This window comes from Papio anubis, chromosome 5 (genome assembly GCF_008728515.1).
Source record: "Papio anubis isolate 15944 chromosome 5, Panubis1.0, whole genome shotgun sequence".
Lineage (NCBI taxonomy): Eukaryota > Metazoa > Chordata > Mammalia > Primates > Cercopithecidae > Papio > Papio anubis.
In genome coordinates this window covers 50,272,447-50,288,430 of record NC_044980.1, presented here as the reverse complement: position 1 = coordinate 50,288,430, position 15,984 = coordinate 50,272,447, and the positions used below count along the sequence as shown (strand labels likewise).

The 15,984-nt window shown below is 37.1% G+C and overlaps 1 protein-coding gene across 12 annotated transcripts in view; it reads left to right on the top strand.

Moving 5' to 3' along the window:
• Positions 1–9,936, top strand: part of SLC38A9 (solute carrier family 38 member 9) — an 86,761-nt gene extending 76,825 nt beyond the window's left edge. For 7 of the 12 annotated variants that reach the window (XM_021939368.2, XM_009208417.4, XM_017959555.2 and 4 more), the window contains 4 exons: positions 498–611; positions 2,245–2,393; positions 7,805–7,894; positions 9,136–9,383. In XM_021939368.2, coding sequence (XP_021795060.1) covers positions 498–611; positions 2,245–2,393; positions 7,805–7,894; positions 9,136–9,301 — 519 coding nt within the window. In that variant the 3' untranslated portion in view covers positions 9,302–9,383. Of the gene's footprint in view, positions 1–497; positions 612–2,244; positions 2,394–7,804; positions 7,895–9,135 lie in introns of all 12 variants that reach the window. The other 5 variants (XM_021939370.1, XM_021939369.1, XM_009208418.3 and 2 more) reach the window with 2 other exon arrangements.
• The last annotated feature ends 6,048 nt before the right edge of the window (positions 9,937–15,984 follow it).

Below are 15,984 nucleotides of genomic sequence, written 5' to 3'. Positions count from 1 at the left end.
TTTTATTAAATATATTTTAGTATGTTCTACTCTGCTGTGGTCTAGGCATATTTTAATAAGTTAATTTACCAAAGGAAGAAGTTTTAAAATGTTGCAGACCATACTGAAGTGGCTTATGCTTACTTTCTTATTGTCCCTTAGCTTTATTATTGTAGTTATAGTATTTTGTAATTTGGCAACTAAATTATCTTTTGAAATTAAGTCAGAATTTCAGTCATGTTAAACCACTGTTTATGTTAACTTCTAAGTCTGCCAACAGGTAGCTTAGTCTACATACTTCAGACTACCTTTTTAAAAAAAATTGGCAGACTAATTGTAAAGTATGTGGATTTTGTTTTAACTACTTTCTGTGAACAAATTGAATATCTAGAAATATATACACACATGTACAAGGTAAAAAGACAAATTTTGTATTTATTTGTTAGTCTTCTTAGCCTATTCAGGTAGACTTACTGCAAGGTTCTTCAGTATTATGGGACTTTTTTCTGTATTTACAGGTGAGGGACCTGTGCATTGCTTATATGCTAGTGACGTTAACTTATCTCTATATTGGAGTCCTGGTTTTTGCTTCATTTCCTTCACCACCATTATCCAAAGATTGTATTGAGCAGGTAAGGCACGGTGTAGCCTCTCTGTGTGATTGTGTACACTTTCACGTATTTATAGTAGGCAGGGTGATACAGTGGCAAGATATAACATCAGATAGACCTGGGTTTTAATGCCATCTCTGCTATCTACTCCAAGTATGGGAATTTAGGCACCTTCCCTTTTCTTTCTGAGCTTTATTTTTCTTTTCCATTAAATAGTACAATAAGTACCCCATTTGATTTTTAGATGGACTCTGAGATAATATACTACGTGCCAGGCACCTTGTGGTACTCAAATAAATGTCTATTATGTACATATATTTCTCTTTTTGTGGGGAACTGTTATGAGTAGTTCTCATGTAGTTATAAAATCTCACAGAAAATACATTGAATGAACTCCCTATTTTTTAAAGCCCACATCAGGAATGCCCTGGATAAACTAGAGTCTTAGTTTATCAGACCCTAATGATTAATCAGACTCTCATTCTTATACTGAGTGACAGGCAGCAAAACAAAAAAAGAGTATTTGACTGTCAAAAAAAGAGAGAGAGATGTTCTATGAGTTACCAGAGGGTTTAAAAAAAAAAAAAAGAGAGAGAGATAGAGTAAAAGAAAAAAAAATTTTAATAAAAGATTGCCGTAACTAATATTTTCTTTGATTTAACCCATCAAAAACTTAGCAGTCGTATAGTCTTTAGTTATAAGTGACTGAAGAGTTTCTCACAAAAAACAACATTTCGCAAGTGACTTTCTGGTCAGAAGAAATTCCTCTTATAGAGTGCAATGGAATATACATGTGATTTATTACAGCTGAATTATAATGGTTATTTCAGCAGAATAATGTTAATAGTGTTCTCATCTTTATAAGAAAAATAAGTTTGAATTACTGCTATTATGGCAGCTTGGACATGTTCTTATTTTCTTGATTTCCTTGACTCCAGAAGTTCTTTGGCAGCCAAATGTTTGCTGGAAATTTCCCTGATATGAACAAACTCATACAAAGCCTACTCCCTTGGGAATAGGAATATTTGTAATATTTGTATTTGAAAGAAGAGATAAAAATTCTGCGTAATTAACTTTTTTTAAGATACCAAACCAAAATGGAGAAAAGGGTCATGAAAGGAAGAAGAGATAAATCCTTTTCAATTTAGTGATAAACAATGATGCAGTAGGTGATAGACATACTCTCACCTTATTCTGTCATCTTTACATCAAAAGTGCTTACAGTGCTTCAGAGGAGGAAAGTAAGAGAGCCAGAGAGGGTAAAATAACACTGAATTAAATTAGCTCTTTAAATCTTTAAAGCAGACTGGTATTTTCCTTTAACCACATAGAGCAGTGCTTTTTCGATCTATCTGTGGTGAAGGACAAAATTGTCTTTGCTGTTGCTTTAATGTTACATAAATTGCATGCTGATACTTTTGTAAAATAGAATAAAATTGTGGCAATGTCATATTTCTGTAAAAGTTTCTAAACACTCAATTTCTATACTTACCTCATTGAAAAAATACTTAACAAGTAGTTGTGGTTGGGCACTAGTCCACAAGTCACAATTGGAGTAGCACCTGTGTTCAAAATAAGCAGAAGACATTCCATTTTATGAATGTGTGTACTGAATTTGATTTTTAACATGACCTCATTATCTTTCTTGGATTAGAATTTTTTAGACAACTTCCCTAGCAGTGACACCCTGTCCTTCATTGCAAGGATATTCCTGCTGTTCCAGATGATGACTGTATACCCACTCTTAGGCTACCTGGCTCGTGTCCAGCTTTTGGGCCATATCTTCGGTGACATTTATCCTAGGTAAGGGCTCTTCTCTTGACCAGCAAGATGTGCCAAGCAACAAATGACTGTGCAAGCAGGTCAGTTTAAAGTGTGACTGATCCTTTTGCTATAAAAATGCCTAATGAAAGTGGTGACTAAAGATAGATCATTGGTGTCCTCTTCCCTGAAGAGCTTTAAAAATAGAAGCCACTCCCTTGTCTAAAATGATTTAAAGTTCGTTCCTTCCAGTATAGTTAATTAGCTCTGATACCACTTATATTTATCTTATTATTTAATTGCTATTGATTTACATGTTGTCAAGAAGTTTATAATGTATAGTACCTATGTTGGCAATGTGTAGCTAATGGGAAGCAACACTTTTTTTTTAATTATTGGTCATTGAAGCTATCAGAACCAAGGGAAAACTTACCCTTTGCCCTCTGAAGGTTTGTTGAAAATGACTGACAAAAGGCAGATTCATAGGCAAAAAGGGCCAGGCTCAGTGGCTCATGCCTGTAATCCTAGCACTTTTAGAGGCCAAGGTGGGTGGATCACTTGAACCCAGGAGTTCAAGACCAACCTGGGCAACATAGTGAAACTCCATCTCTACAAAATTTTTAAAAATTAGCTGAGCATGGTAGGCATGCTTGTAGTCCCAGTTACTCAGGAGGCTGAGGTAGGAGGAGAAGGATCGTTTGAGCCCGGGAGATAGGAGCTGCAGTGAGCTGAGATCACGCCACTGCTCTGGGTGATACAATGAGACCCTGTCTCCAAAAGAAAAAAAAAAGCGGAGAAAAGGCATATAAATGTATTTGAATGTGGTTTTATGTTACATGGGAGCCTTTAGAAAGAAGACCCAAAGATACAGGGGAAATTGTCCATTTTTATGATTACATTTATGTGAACAGCCATGTCTAATGCTAATAGACTGAGTGGGGAAACCCAGCAAGGCCCCTCTGTCTAGATTCTTAGCCTCTCTGAGCATATGTTTTTTTATTTGAGTCTGGGGCAGGACCCCCTCTGTTATGGGAGTCTTATGACCTGCAGTCAAACAAGACAGGTCAGATCATTTCTTTATGGCTAGTTTTTACACAGAAATAGAGGGAAATTCGAGTGATATTTTTAGGTTTTATGGCCAGCTTGAGGGAAAATGTTTTCATTTCCACGTTGGGGAAGAGGGATTCTAGTTTCTAAGCTAGCTTCAGGAGAATGGGACTGAGATTCAGAAGGTCAGAGAAAAACTTTTGTTTCTAAGGCTTTCATTTTGGGGTATGGTTTTCTGAGCCCAACAATCCTTACTTTTATATTCATTAACATTTATGCAGTTTTACATAAATGATGAATTGTTAAGAATTGAAGGTCAGATATATAATTAATTTTTATTTGATATATAACAAGTTTAAATTACTGCTATAATTGTTAACCTCTTATTGGGGATGAAGGAGTTGTGAGTTCTTTTGAAAATCTGTTCAAAGCTGGTTACCTTCATCCAAGAGAAATTTCTATATGTCATTTCAGAGTTTCCCAGCAGTCTTCTTGTGAACTCTTGGCTAACTCCTACTCTTACATTAAGTCTTATTATAGGTTCATCCTAGTGAAAAGAACCTAATCCACTTTTATTAGGAATAAGTTCTTTTAAAGAAATAAAAATTTTAAATAAAATTTGAAAAAAAATTGCATTTACAGTAACCAACTAAACAAGTGGTCTTAATCAGTTCTTGTTTAAAATGAACTAATGTAGTCTGCTTCTTCAGTAAAAAGTTTTCGCCATAAATATGTTGGTTTCAAAACAAAGCAAAAGTCAAGAGTTACCAGGTTCAAGCACTGATAAGTATAGCAGCAGCTATAGTTCTAATATTATTATCCAGAAGATTGGAGCTTAGTAAGTGTAAGCCTCTGATTGTGTTTCTACTCTACTGTATTTATATTCATCGAAGAAAATAAATACAGTGAAGTCATAGATGAAAAAATGCTAAGCAAATACATTATTCCTGTTTTCTGCCATTATTTTGCAGAATTGTGGCTGTCTTTATAAGAATGTTTTTTCTTCTTGGAAAAAGTCAGAGATTTCCCTTTTGTTTTCACATTACAGTTCTTCCCCTGCCACCAAGAACACACTGTCATTTTCATTTATCCAACAGTTATAAGTACTCTATAGAGTGTGCATACTTTGGAGCATAATTTTTGGTCTCAGGACCCTTTATGCTCTTAAAAATGTATGGACGACTCCAGGAGCTTTAGTTTATGCAGGTATAGGTATCAGCATTTAAATATTAAAAAATAGAATTTAGGTTTTTTTTGTTTTTTGTTTTTTTGAGATGGAGTTTCACTCTTGTTGCCCAGACTAGAGTGCAGTGGTGCATCTCGGCTGACTGCAACCCCTGCCTCCTGGGTTCAAGCAATTCTCGTGCCTCAGCCTCCCAAGTATCTGAGATTACAGGCACCCACCACCATGCCTGGCTAATTTTTTGTATTTTTAGTAAAGATGGCGTTTCGCCATGTTGGGCAGGCTGATCTTGAACTCCTGACCTCAGGTGATCCGCCCGCCTCGGCCTCCCAAAGTGCTAGTATTACAGGCATGAGCCACCATACCCAGCAAAGTATTTTTAATTTCTTTAAAATCAATAATAAAACCATTACTTGTTAAGTAACATTTTTGTAAAAAACCACTTTTGGGGCTTGGATACCCCAGTCTCCATGATGTGATTAATTATGTATTACATGCCTGTATGAAAACATCTCATGTACCCCATAAATATAAACACCTACTATGTACCCACCATCATTAAAATTTAAAAAAAAATAAAAATAACTGCTTTCAAAAAATTTTTAATTTGGCCATGCATGGTGGCTCACACCTGTAATCCAAGCACTTTGGGAGGCCGAGGCAGGTGGATCATGAGGTCAGGAGATGGAGACCATCCTGGCCACCATGGTGAAACCCCATCTTTACTGAAAATACAAAAATTAGCCTGGCGTGGTGGCAGGCACCTATAATCCCAGGTACTTGGGAGGCTGAGGCAGGAGAATTGCTTGAACCCGGGAGGCGGAGGTTGCAGTGAGCCAAGATGGCACCACTGCACTCCAGCCGGGGTGACATAGCGAGACTCCATCTCAAAAAAAAAAAAAAAAAAAAAACAACTTTAATTTACATTTGCAAAACTCTAATTTCTGCTTTACTAGTAGACAATTGGATTCTCCTCTCTACTTCTGCATTCCATGTTATAATATGCTGTTTTCATTTAGATTTGTGAAGAAAATCCAGCCTCACATAGATAGTTGGAAAAAGAAAGAGTACTTTTAATAGCCTTTTCATATACTTCTGGATATTCTTCTTTGATACTGTGCCAAAACCTGACAAGTGGTAGCTTCTTATGAGTTGCAATGTGGAATCTGAAACTTGTTGACATTAAAACCAACTGGTCTATCATGCACTTTGGATCTTTTACGCATGCATGATTTTGTAACATCTGTTTGATCATTTGGAAAATATTGGTTCACTGAGTTCTGTGGATCTTCCAAATGTTGACACACTTCATTTTACAATATCAAAACCCAATTTCATTAATACTATCACTAATTTCATCATAAGAGCCTTTAAACATTGTCAAGCTCAGGGTAGCAAATACAAGTTTTCCAAAATTCTAGTTTTTATTTGAAAACTTTAATTTTATCTTTGGCAACAAATACTGCGAGTTGTTTTCCTTGCAGTGACAAGCTTATATCATTCATTTTCTGGAAAATACCTGTCCAACACCTGAGTTTGAATGACCATAGTTTGACTGCAATTCAAGTATAAAAAGCATTTGGTAGGCAAAACAGCTAGGTCCTCCTCAGCTCAGCCACACAAGTACTTTTCCTCAGGACTTCCAGTGTACTGTACTACAGTACACAGTAGATGTGCTTTATTATGACCTTCCTATTTGATCACATAGAATATTTAAAAGATTGTGTATTCAAACATGAGATTTAGCAAAATTAATGTTCTACTCCTTTATCGAGGACCTTGTTTATTCTTTGGAGAGTGTTTGGCAGTAAAGAATACAGTATGGAAAACATGGGTGTTAGCTGGGCATGGTGACACATGCCTGTGGTCCCAGGTATTCAGGAAGATGGTTTGAGTCCAGAAGTTCAAGGCTTCAGTGAGCCATGATTGCCCCACTGCACTGCAGGCTGGATGACGGAGCAAGACCCCGTCTCTTAAAAAAATAATAATAATTAATAAAATTTTAGAAAAGGAATACAGATGAGTACAACTGCCTCCCTCTATGTATACAAAGTTGTTTCCTTTTATAATACAGAAATAACAAAGGCCCAGCCAATACCTCAAAGCTCTGAAGCAATTTTAAGGTTAGAGTTTCTGGGTAAACAATAAGATCTGTAAGCCTAATATCTTTCTAATTCATCAGGGTATATGACTAACCACTTATTTATATAAATAATTTTCTTTGTTTTTAATTCTCTCTGTAATCTTTATCTCGGATTAATTAACCTCTGATAACTTGGGCCCAAAGGGTTGCTTTGATGTGTACATTTGGCTTTTGAGAATCATTTTCAGGGGAAATGGAGTTATTTCTTCAGCATCAAATTTTCATCTACATTATTTTTGTTTGTGTCCAAAATTGATTCCTAAACCTTGAATTGTTAATATCTAGTTAAAGTATTTAGTAAATATTCTGTTGATGGTAGTGAGTAACTTTAAGTTCTTTCTTTATGCTTTAAGTATGAGGTATGACCACTTTCTTTAAGTGGTTAAATCTGGAAAATAAAAACCTGCCCATTTTGTCTTTCCCTTTAATATAATGCTTTTAATATAAAAGTAATTTGAACACTTTATGAAAAGTTTGTTAAATATAGAAAAGAGGGAATGTTATCCAAAACCCCAAATTGTAAAAAAATCACTACTGCCTTCTCAGTGTATATCCTTCTGATATTTTTTTCAAACGTTTTTGGTGTTTTCTTGTGTAGTGAAAACCTCGCTGACTTTTTTTCTGAATTGCCTAGATAGTATTTTACCTGACAAGGTAATAATGATAAGTTATTTTAAATAATTTTCAACATATTCTGTCAAGTAAATTGTTGCCTTGCTGTGTCCAGGATTCTTCTGTTTTTTCATAAATATCTTGATATTCATAGCATTTTCATTGTTTGGATTATTTTCTTAAGATATTCCAAATGGAATCATAGATCAAAGAATGTGAATTCTGATACACATTACCAGTGTGCTTCTACAAAATTTAACCAGTGTAATTCCACAAAAGAGCTAATTTCACTTTCTCATTACCAAAATTGAGGACTACTGTTACCTTCTGTTTTTGCTGTGATTTTATCGAGCTTAAGACATATTTATTTTAATGATGTTAAGAATGAACTGTATTCTCATATTAGTCGTTATAATTTGCCTATTTTTGTATTTTTTCTTTCCTCCAAACTTTCTTCTCAACTTCTAGCATTTTCCACGTGCTGATTCTTAATCTAATTATTGTGGGAGCTGGAGTGATCATGGCCTGTTTCTACCCAAACATAGGAGGGATCATAAGGTACTGCCTTGTAAAGGAATGGTGCCCTTACATATATTGGTCTTTAGTTTTAGGCTTTTCCTGTTGTTGTCGTTGTTTTAATTTAATTGTATGAAATTCCTGTGAGTATTTAAAACTAGTAATATTCAAATACAGCCCCTTGGTATCAGTTAAGATGCTCATTATCTTCCATTTCTGTTTGTTCTAGTGAGGAACTCATTCTAGAAGCCCCCGTATCCCTTAGCCTCAGGCATCATTTTCTTTTTCTTTTTCTCATCATCTTCCACTTTATTTCCTCTCTATATCCAAAATAAAAAGTCATTTTTAATATATGTATAACTTTGTGGGAGTACCTGGGAGGTCCTTTATTTGTCAAAGCTTCCTTAATCCATTCTAAGTTCCTTAATCCATTTCTACTCAAAAATATATTTCAATGTCATTTGTAGTCAAAAAGTAAGAGTTTAAGTAAGAGTTTAGACCCTAGATGGCTTTCTTTAATATCCTTTTCCTAAAAACGTGACAGGATGAATAGAGTAGGAATAAAGTTGTACCTCAAATGCTCATGGGAAATTGGGATTTAGAATGATCTCATTTCTCTTACTATAGACAGCAAGAGTGAGTCATTTTTTTTTGGAACACTCTTACTTAAGAAAGTAACAAGGAACAAGAGGAGGAGATTGTTAGCCTGTTGCTTATTGAATATAATGGGCTTACAAGTTCCTATTTAACTGTTCCTCAAGAAAACCCAAGTATAGAGAAAAGGAGAAGAAAGTGCATATTTCTCTGTGACAGTCTCATGTTTAAGTATTTTTGCTATTATCTTTCATATTCATGCTGAATGCCATGGTAGCATTTATCTGTTCTCATACTTAAATGGGGATGCTAACAGTCCCTCAAAAACTGAGAATGAGTAATTAGTTTATAAAAGATCAAAGATAGGAGGCCTAACTCCAGATGTTTCTGAGGAAGTAGCCACAATCACCCAAACACAGAGGAACTACAGAGATTTGAGGGATGAATAAAAAGTCTTTGTCAATCTGATGCTATAAAGATGAGCAAGAAATCATATTTTATATTAACTTAGCAAGTAAAGTAAGTTTTAAACCCAGATGTTTTATGTCAACAACAAATGAATCAAAACTAATTTTTGTTGAGCTATCAGACTGAGGAGAATTTAAATTGTACTCTGTTTACCTTAATTGTAAATCAGAAAAAAGCAAAGTGCAAGATGAATATTAACCCCAAAAGCTTTTATTTTGCAGATATTCAGGAGCAGCGTGTGGCCTGGCCTTTGTATTCATATATCCATCTCTCATCTATATAATATCCCTCCACCAAGAAGAGCGTCTGACATGGCCTAAATTAGTCTTTCACGTTTTCATCATCATTTTAGGTGTGGCTAACCTGATTGTTCAGTTTTTTATGTGAAATACCTCAACTGTTTTTTCAAGAGCTCTCATGATATTTTGAGCCTTGACAATAGTTCTATATAAATTCACTTGTAAATGCTGCTGTTGTGTAATTCTAAATATTTTCTAAGATAATTTGAAAGCAAGGGAAATAGTGGCCCGTTAATAAGTATGTTTTTATTGGGGTGGGGAAAGGGGCAAAAAGAATGATCTTAGTGTCTTTACCTTTCTCATATTAACTCACCTCTTTATTCTGTGGTCTTTTCTGAATAGAAATGTATGCCCTAGGAAGAAATCATGCTGGGTTTTGCTTTTAGAGATAAAAGGTGGTGGATTTATTTTGCCTGCAGTAAAAATTCTCAGGGTGTCAGAGCAGCATATTGCCAAATCCTGCTTCTGTTTTATGTTTCAGTGTATTCACTTTCATTTTCTTACTTACTAGACCATTTCTGCAGTTTGCCCAAACCTCTACTGTTTGGGACAGTAAACCAAATACCTCATTTTTAAAAAGAAGTTTTCATGGCATCAGTGTTAATAAAGTACATTTTTAGCTGAGTCTTAATCTCTATTTGAAGAAAAAGTAGAGACAAAAGTAATGTCAATGTAATCCCCAGGATCATGGAATGTATACAAAATAAACAAAGTAGTAGAGTTTGTTGCTGTCTGACTCTTTTATTTCTAATCCAGTACCAGTGACTTAGATCGAAATTACAGTTCCCCAAGCCAGATTTTGCATAGGAACAAGAATGGTTGTCCCCATAGACCCAGGGGGTGCTTTTGCTTTTTGGATCCCTGAGATCCCAGCGTAGGCTGTCATGACAGACCCAGTGGAGAAAGCATGGCAGAGAGGAGCCTGAGAGGCCCACAGGGGAGAAGGCAAACAGAAAAGGGGCCAGGAAGGAAGAGGCCTCAGCCCAGCATATTTTGTGTCCTCTGGGGGTAGACTGGTTTCTGCACCACAAAAAAGGATTGATTTTGTTTGAGGTATGACCTTCAGAAAGAGACCTCCATCTGCTTACTTCTGTAACTGGCAGTACTATTACAGGAAAGAGGTCCTGATCCAGACCGTGAGAGAAAGTTCTTGATCTTGCGCAAGAAAGAATTCCGGGCAAGTCCATAGAGTAAAGTGAAAGCAAGTTTATTAGGAAAGTAAAGGAATAAAAGAATGGCTACTGCATAGACAAAGCAGCCCCGAGGGCTGCTGGCTGCCCATTTTTATGGTTATTTCTTGGTGATATGCTAATCAAGGGGTAGATTATTTGTGCCTCCCCCTGTTAGACCATATAGGCTAACTTCCTGACAGTGCCATGGCATCTGTAAACTGTCATGGCGCTGCTGGGAGTGTAGCAGTGAGAACGACCAGAGGTCACCCTCATTGCTATCTTGGTTTTGGTGGGTTTTAGCTGACTACTTTACTGCAACCTGTTTTATCAGCAAGATCTTTATGACGTGAATCTTGTGCTGACCTCCTCCTATCTTACCCTGTGACCTAGAATGCCTTAACCACCTGGGAATGCAGCCCTTAACCACCTGGGAATGCAGCCCGGCAGGTCTCAGCCTCATTTTACCTAACTCCTATTCAAGACGGGAGTTGCTCTGGTTCACACTTTGGACAGTACAGAGTTAAATCCCTGTAAGAAAAACTCCTTAAATCTGAGGAAAGGATTAAGGAATCTGTATCCTTGGAATTGACACTCTTCCTTTTTCTTCTGAACTAAAAGCTAAACTAGAATCCACATTCACGTTTTCCAAGTAATACAGCCTCTGTGTCCAGGTCAGGATACGACATGGTGATGTTTTTTCTGAAAAAATTAGATTTCTCTAATTTTAAGCTAAAGTCTAAAAATCTATTGTATGTTCGCCTGTCAGGATAGTGTATGGATTTGTGTTATTTCCTTCCTTTGAAAAAGAAAAATGGTTTTTGTAAACCTAGTAAGGAGCCCAGATTCAAGATCAGCCTTAGTTTCTTTCAGCAAAGCTTTCTGTCCTATTCATAAAGCCATAGACCTATATTAATGATGAACCGTATTTCTGAAAGCTCTTTTGTGTTAATAAAAAGTCTCATTCTGAAAATCTCAAGCCCACACAAAAGTAATATGGAGTAATACGGTGAACCCTACAATGCCTATCCCCTAGATTTAGTAATTATAAAACTTGGCTGTATTTGCTTCACCTATCTTTTTTTTTCTTTTCCACTGAAATATTATCAATCTCAGATGTTATTTCATCACCACAAACCTTAATTCACAGCTGTTAATAATAGCCTTTTGAACATAGTTATATTGATGGAAATAGTCTCAAAAGTTTTTGTTCACATAAATTGCTGGTAGTAGGAGTTTGGTTAATTGAAAAATTCTGCAGTAGGTATCAGATCACTGTGTTAATTTCTTTAGAAAAGGAGTATAATGAATGGAGAAAGTGCCTGTCTGTGCTTGAGAGCCCCTGAATCTTTATGATTTCAGAATCTTACTCCGTTAAGAGACATAGGATTCAAAAGCTAGACAGCACTGTGAGTGATGTAGGTTCAATCCCAGCTTATCGCCAGTCACCTTCCTTCTCTTTAAAAACTTTAGAAACAGGGCTGGGCACTGTGGCTCATGCCTGTCATCCCAGTTCTTTGGGAGATGGAGACAGAGTTTTCATTGCTGCTTTTTGATAATGTATTTGAATGTTTTAACACATGAAAAAAAAGATTTGATGTATTTTTGTCCATTTAATGAACTAAATGAATATGACAATGAATGTGGTATTTACTAAACTAAAAGGTAATGTGAATCTTTGCTATTGTTTTCTTTAAAAGACTTGATGTGAGGCCAGGCATGGTGGCTCATGCCTGTAATCCCAGCACTTTGGGAGGCTGGGGCAGGAGAATCTCTTGAACCCAGGAGGTGGAGGTTGCAGTGAGCTGAGATTGCGCCACTGCACTCCAGCCTGGGTAACAAGAGCAAAACATCTCAAAAACAAAACAAAACGAAAAGACTTGCTTGATGTGGGCACAGTGGTTCACGCCTGTGATCCCAGCTCTTGGAAGACTGAGGTGGGAGGATCACTTGAGCCCAGGAGTTCAAGACCAGCCAGGACAACATAGTGAGACTCTGTCTCTACAAAAAATAAAAAATAAAAAAAATTAACTGGGCACAGTGTCATGCAGCTGTAGTTCCAGGTACCCAGGAGGCTGAAGTGAGAGGATTGCTTGAGCCCAGGAGATCAGTGAGCCCTGATTGTGCTGCTGCACTCTGGCCTGAGCAACAGAATAAGACCCTGTCTCAAAAAAACAACTTTTTTGATTAAATTTTAAAAAATTGGCTGGGTATCGTAGCTCACACCTGTAATCCCAGCGCTTTGGGAGGCTGAGGCGGGCAGATCACCTGAGGTCGGGAGTTTGAGACCAGCCTGACCAACATGGAGAAACCCCTGTCTCTATAGTAAATACAAAATTAGCCGGGTGTGGTGGCGTGTGCCTATAATCCCAGGTACTCAGAAGGCTGAGGCAGGAGAATCACTTGAACCCGGGAGGCAGAGGTTGCAGTGAGCCAAGATCGCGCCATTGCACTCCAGTCTGGGCAACAAGAATGAAACTCCATCTCAAAAAAAAAGAAAAAAAGACTTGATAATTTAGAACTTCTAAAATATTGTATTAGACTTATGCTGAGTGACTTTGCCTTCTTAAGTTTCTTTTCATGAGATCAACTCTTTCGGCCTATTATTTGGCTTGGTCAGAAAACTCTTTGTCAGTGTGTATATCCTGGCCCACACATTAGAATGATGAGATATGAAGTCATTCATATCACAACTAATTTTAGACCTTCTTTGTCTACTGTCGTCTCTTTGAATTTTCTAATTGAATTTCTTTCACTTTTTGCTCTCATGCTTAACTTTTGAATTTAGCTTAACACACAACTGAGGATATTATAAAATAAAATATGGATTATTTAGAGGGGTCTTCCTTAGAAAGTCTATATATGAATATGAGGTATGCTAATAGAAAGGACAAAGAAAATTAAGTTTGACACCTGTGGGTGATATCCAAAATCAATTTTATCATCACACCCAAAAAATGCTTTGGCGTAAGGAATAAATTTATTCATAAAAGGGGACTATATTAAAGGGAAATATTTTATATTAAGTATATTAAGTATATTTTGCAAATGCAATGCAGCTACTAACTATAGAAGTAAAAGACTTTTCTGTCCAGTGCTTTGGAGGAGATAAAGATGTATAAGACATCATTCATATCTGAAATGAACTTTTAATCTAGTAAAGGAACTGTGTACCTAATTATGATGCAAGGCAATTTATGCTGAGGGCTATTAGAGAAACAGATCCCTTTCCGTTGGGAGCCTCGAGGAGGGTTGATAAAAGAAGCCGAGTGGTCAAGCAGCAAGGACCCATTTTCAGGTTTCTCCTAATAAGTGTCCAAAATTTAATATTTGGTACCTTCACTAGCAAATACGATCATACAGGTTAAATGTATTTGCTTTTAGTTTGGTGAATTTCCTCTAAGATAAGTTTTCTACAACTTGTTTAATGCTTCTGTATGCTATTTATTCTCTTTGCATTTTGAACACATTGCGTTATTCTGTTAATCGTGGACAGCAAAGCACAATGGATTAATAGGGCAAATAATTAGTAACACATTGGGTGATGCAAACAGAAAAATGTATAAATTTTTCTCACCAAAGATTTGACTTATTTAAATATCAGTATTCAAAGTGTCAAATGTTTGAACTCATTGATAACAGCAGAAAATATTGATATTGTATGTTTTCTTTACAAAGCACTGACCTAATTGCTTTTTAGAATCTGGTGGTGCTGTTTTTTGGGTTTTTTAAAACTCAATTTCATCCCCATTCAAATATCCAAAACCAAATCCAAATCTAGTCGACACCTAAACAATAGAATGTTACATTAGTTTGTGATCCAAAGTGAAATCAATCCCCCACATGCACACAAACTGGCCTGGCTGGCCGGTTTTACAGTCCACTGCTGCCTTCACTTCAGATTATGTAAACACGTATTGTGAAACAGCTCTGATGGGAATCTTATAACCTAAACATTATTCTCTGAAATGTAATTTGTTGTCTTTTATATAAAAGAAGAAATTAAATCAAAGATAATTTGAAGGAAAACAACTCTGGGATTTTGTTTAATTGCATTTTGCTGGGAAATGTTATTGCCTGGTAGCACTGGCCCCGGGGTCAGGAGGAAGCTGGGTTCCATCTTTCTCAGGGTCAAACTTCTCAAGTGACTTTTGCCCCTGTGCCTCACATCAGGCCCCAAGGAGCCCCCCAAAGTGTTCTGATCCTAAAGAAAGGCATATATTACATTATGTTAACTGAAACCTAAAATGACTATCTCTTTAGGACAATGTACTGTTGTGACCTCTCCCTCTAGAATATTTCCCATGAATGTTAAGTAGAGCCCAGTTCCTGGAAGAGCTTGATCTAATCCTCCAGAGCCACTTAAGCCAATAGAGGGCTCTCATTTTCCGCCTTCTCTAAGTAATATTACTTCTTCCCCAGTATTATTTTTCTTTATGTTCCAGCTCTTCAGCAAAAACAAAATAAGGCTATGTCTTTTTCAACTTCTCTATTCTTTTTCAAGATGGAGTCTCACTCTGTTGCCAGGCTGGAGTAGAGTGCTGCAATCTCGGCTCACTGCAACCTCCACCTCCGGAGTTCAAGCAATTCTCCTGCTTCAGCCTCCCAAGTAGCTGGGATAACAGGCACCAGCCACCACACCCAGCTAATTTTTGTGTTTTCAGTAGAGACGGGGTTTTGCCATGTTGGCCAGGCTCGTCTCTCTCGAACTCCTGACCTCAAGTGACCCGCCCCAACTCGGCTTCACAAAGTGCTGGGATTACAGGCCTGAGGCACTGTGCCTGGCCATTCTTATTTATCTCAGGCCATAAAGTACAGGCCTGGGATGGGGATGGGAAGTTGCTCACACTCCAGATTTTTCCTCCTTTGGCTCTCTGTCAATCCCAAGTGATCCTATTATGTTTGGTCATAGTAGGCACTCAATATACACTTGTTTAATCAATTAATTAACTAGTCGGAATTCTTTGTGGAAAATAATAAGGTAATTGCTATTATCTAGGATGTTGTTCCATAGCCCCAAAACCATTACAAAATACAATTGCGGTCAGCAGGTTCAATATTAGTCATTCAGTCAGTAACTAAGTACTGACTGGTTGCCAGACCTTACGCTAAGCACTGAGCATACAGTGGTGAACAAGCCAGATGTATCTCTGACACTTTAATATCCCTCACCAACCTCTGAGCATCAACAACCGGGTCATCCTTCCAGGTGTCACCGAAATGCCAGGCTATTGCCCCTTCCTGCTACCTGTCTCAACTGAATGCTCTGATGTAGTCACATCATACACATGTTCTGAAGAGACGAATGTAGGACAATGTTGCAGTGAGTAGATCTCTGTAAAATGAAACATTTTTATCAAAATAAAACTGCTTTTAAAAAGCTAGAGCTGGGTACAGTAGCTTGCACTTGTAATCCCAGGTACTCAGGAGGCTGAGGTGGGAGGATCACTTGAGGCTAGGAGTTTGAGACCACCCTGTGCAACATAACAAGATGCTGCCTCTAAAAATAATAAAGTTAACCAGGCATGGTGACACATGTGCCTGTAGTCCTCGCTACTTAGGAGGCCAAAGTGAGAAGATCACTTGAGCCCGGGAGTTCAAG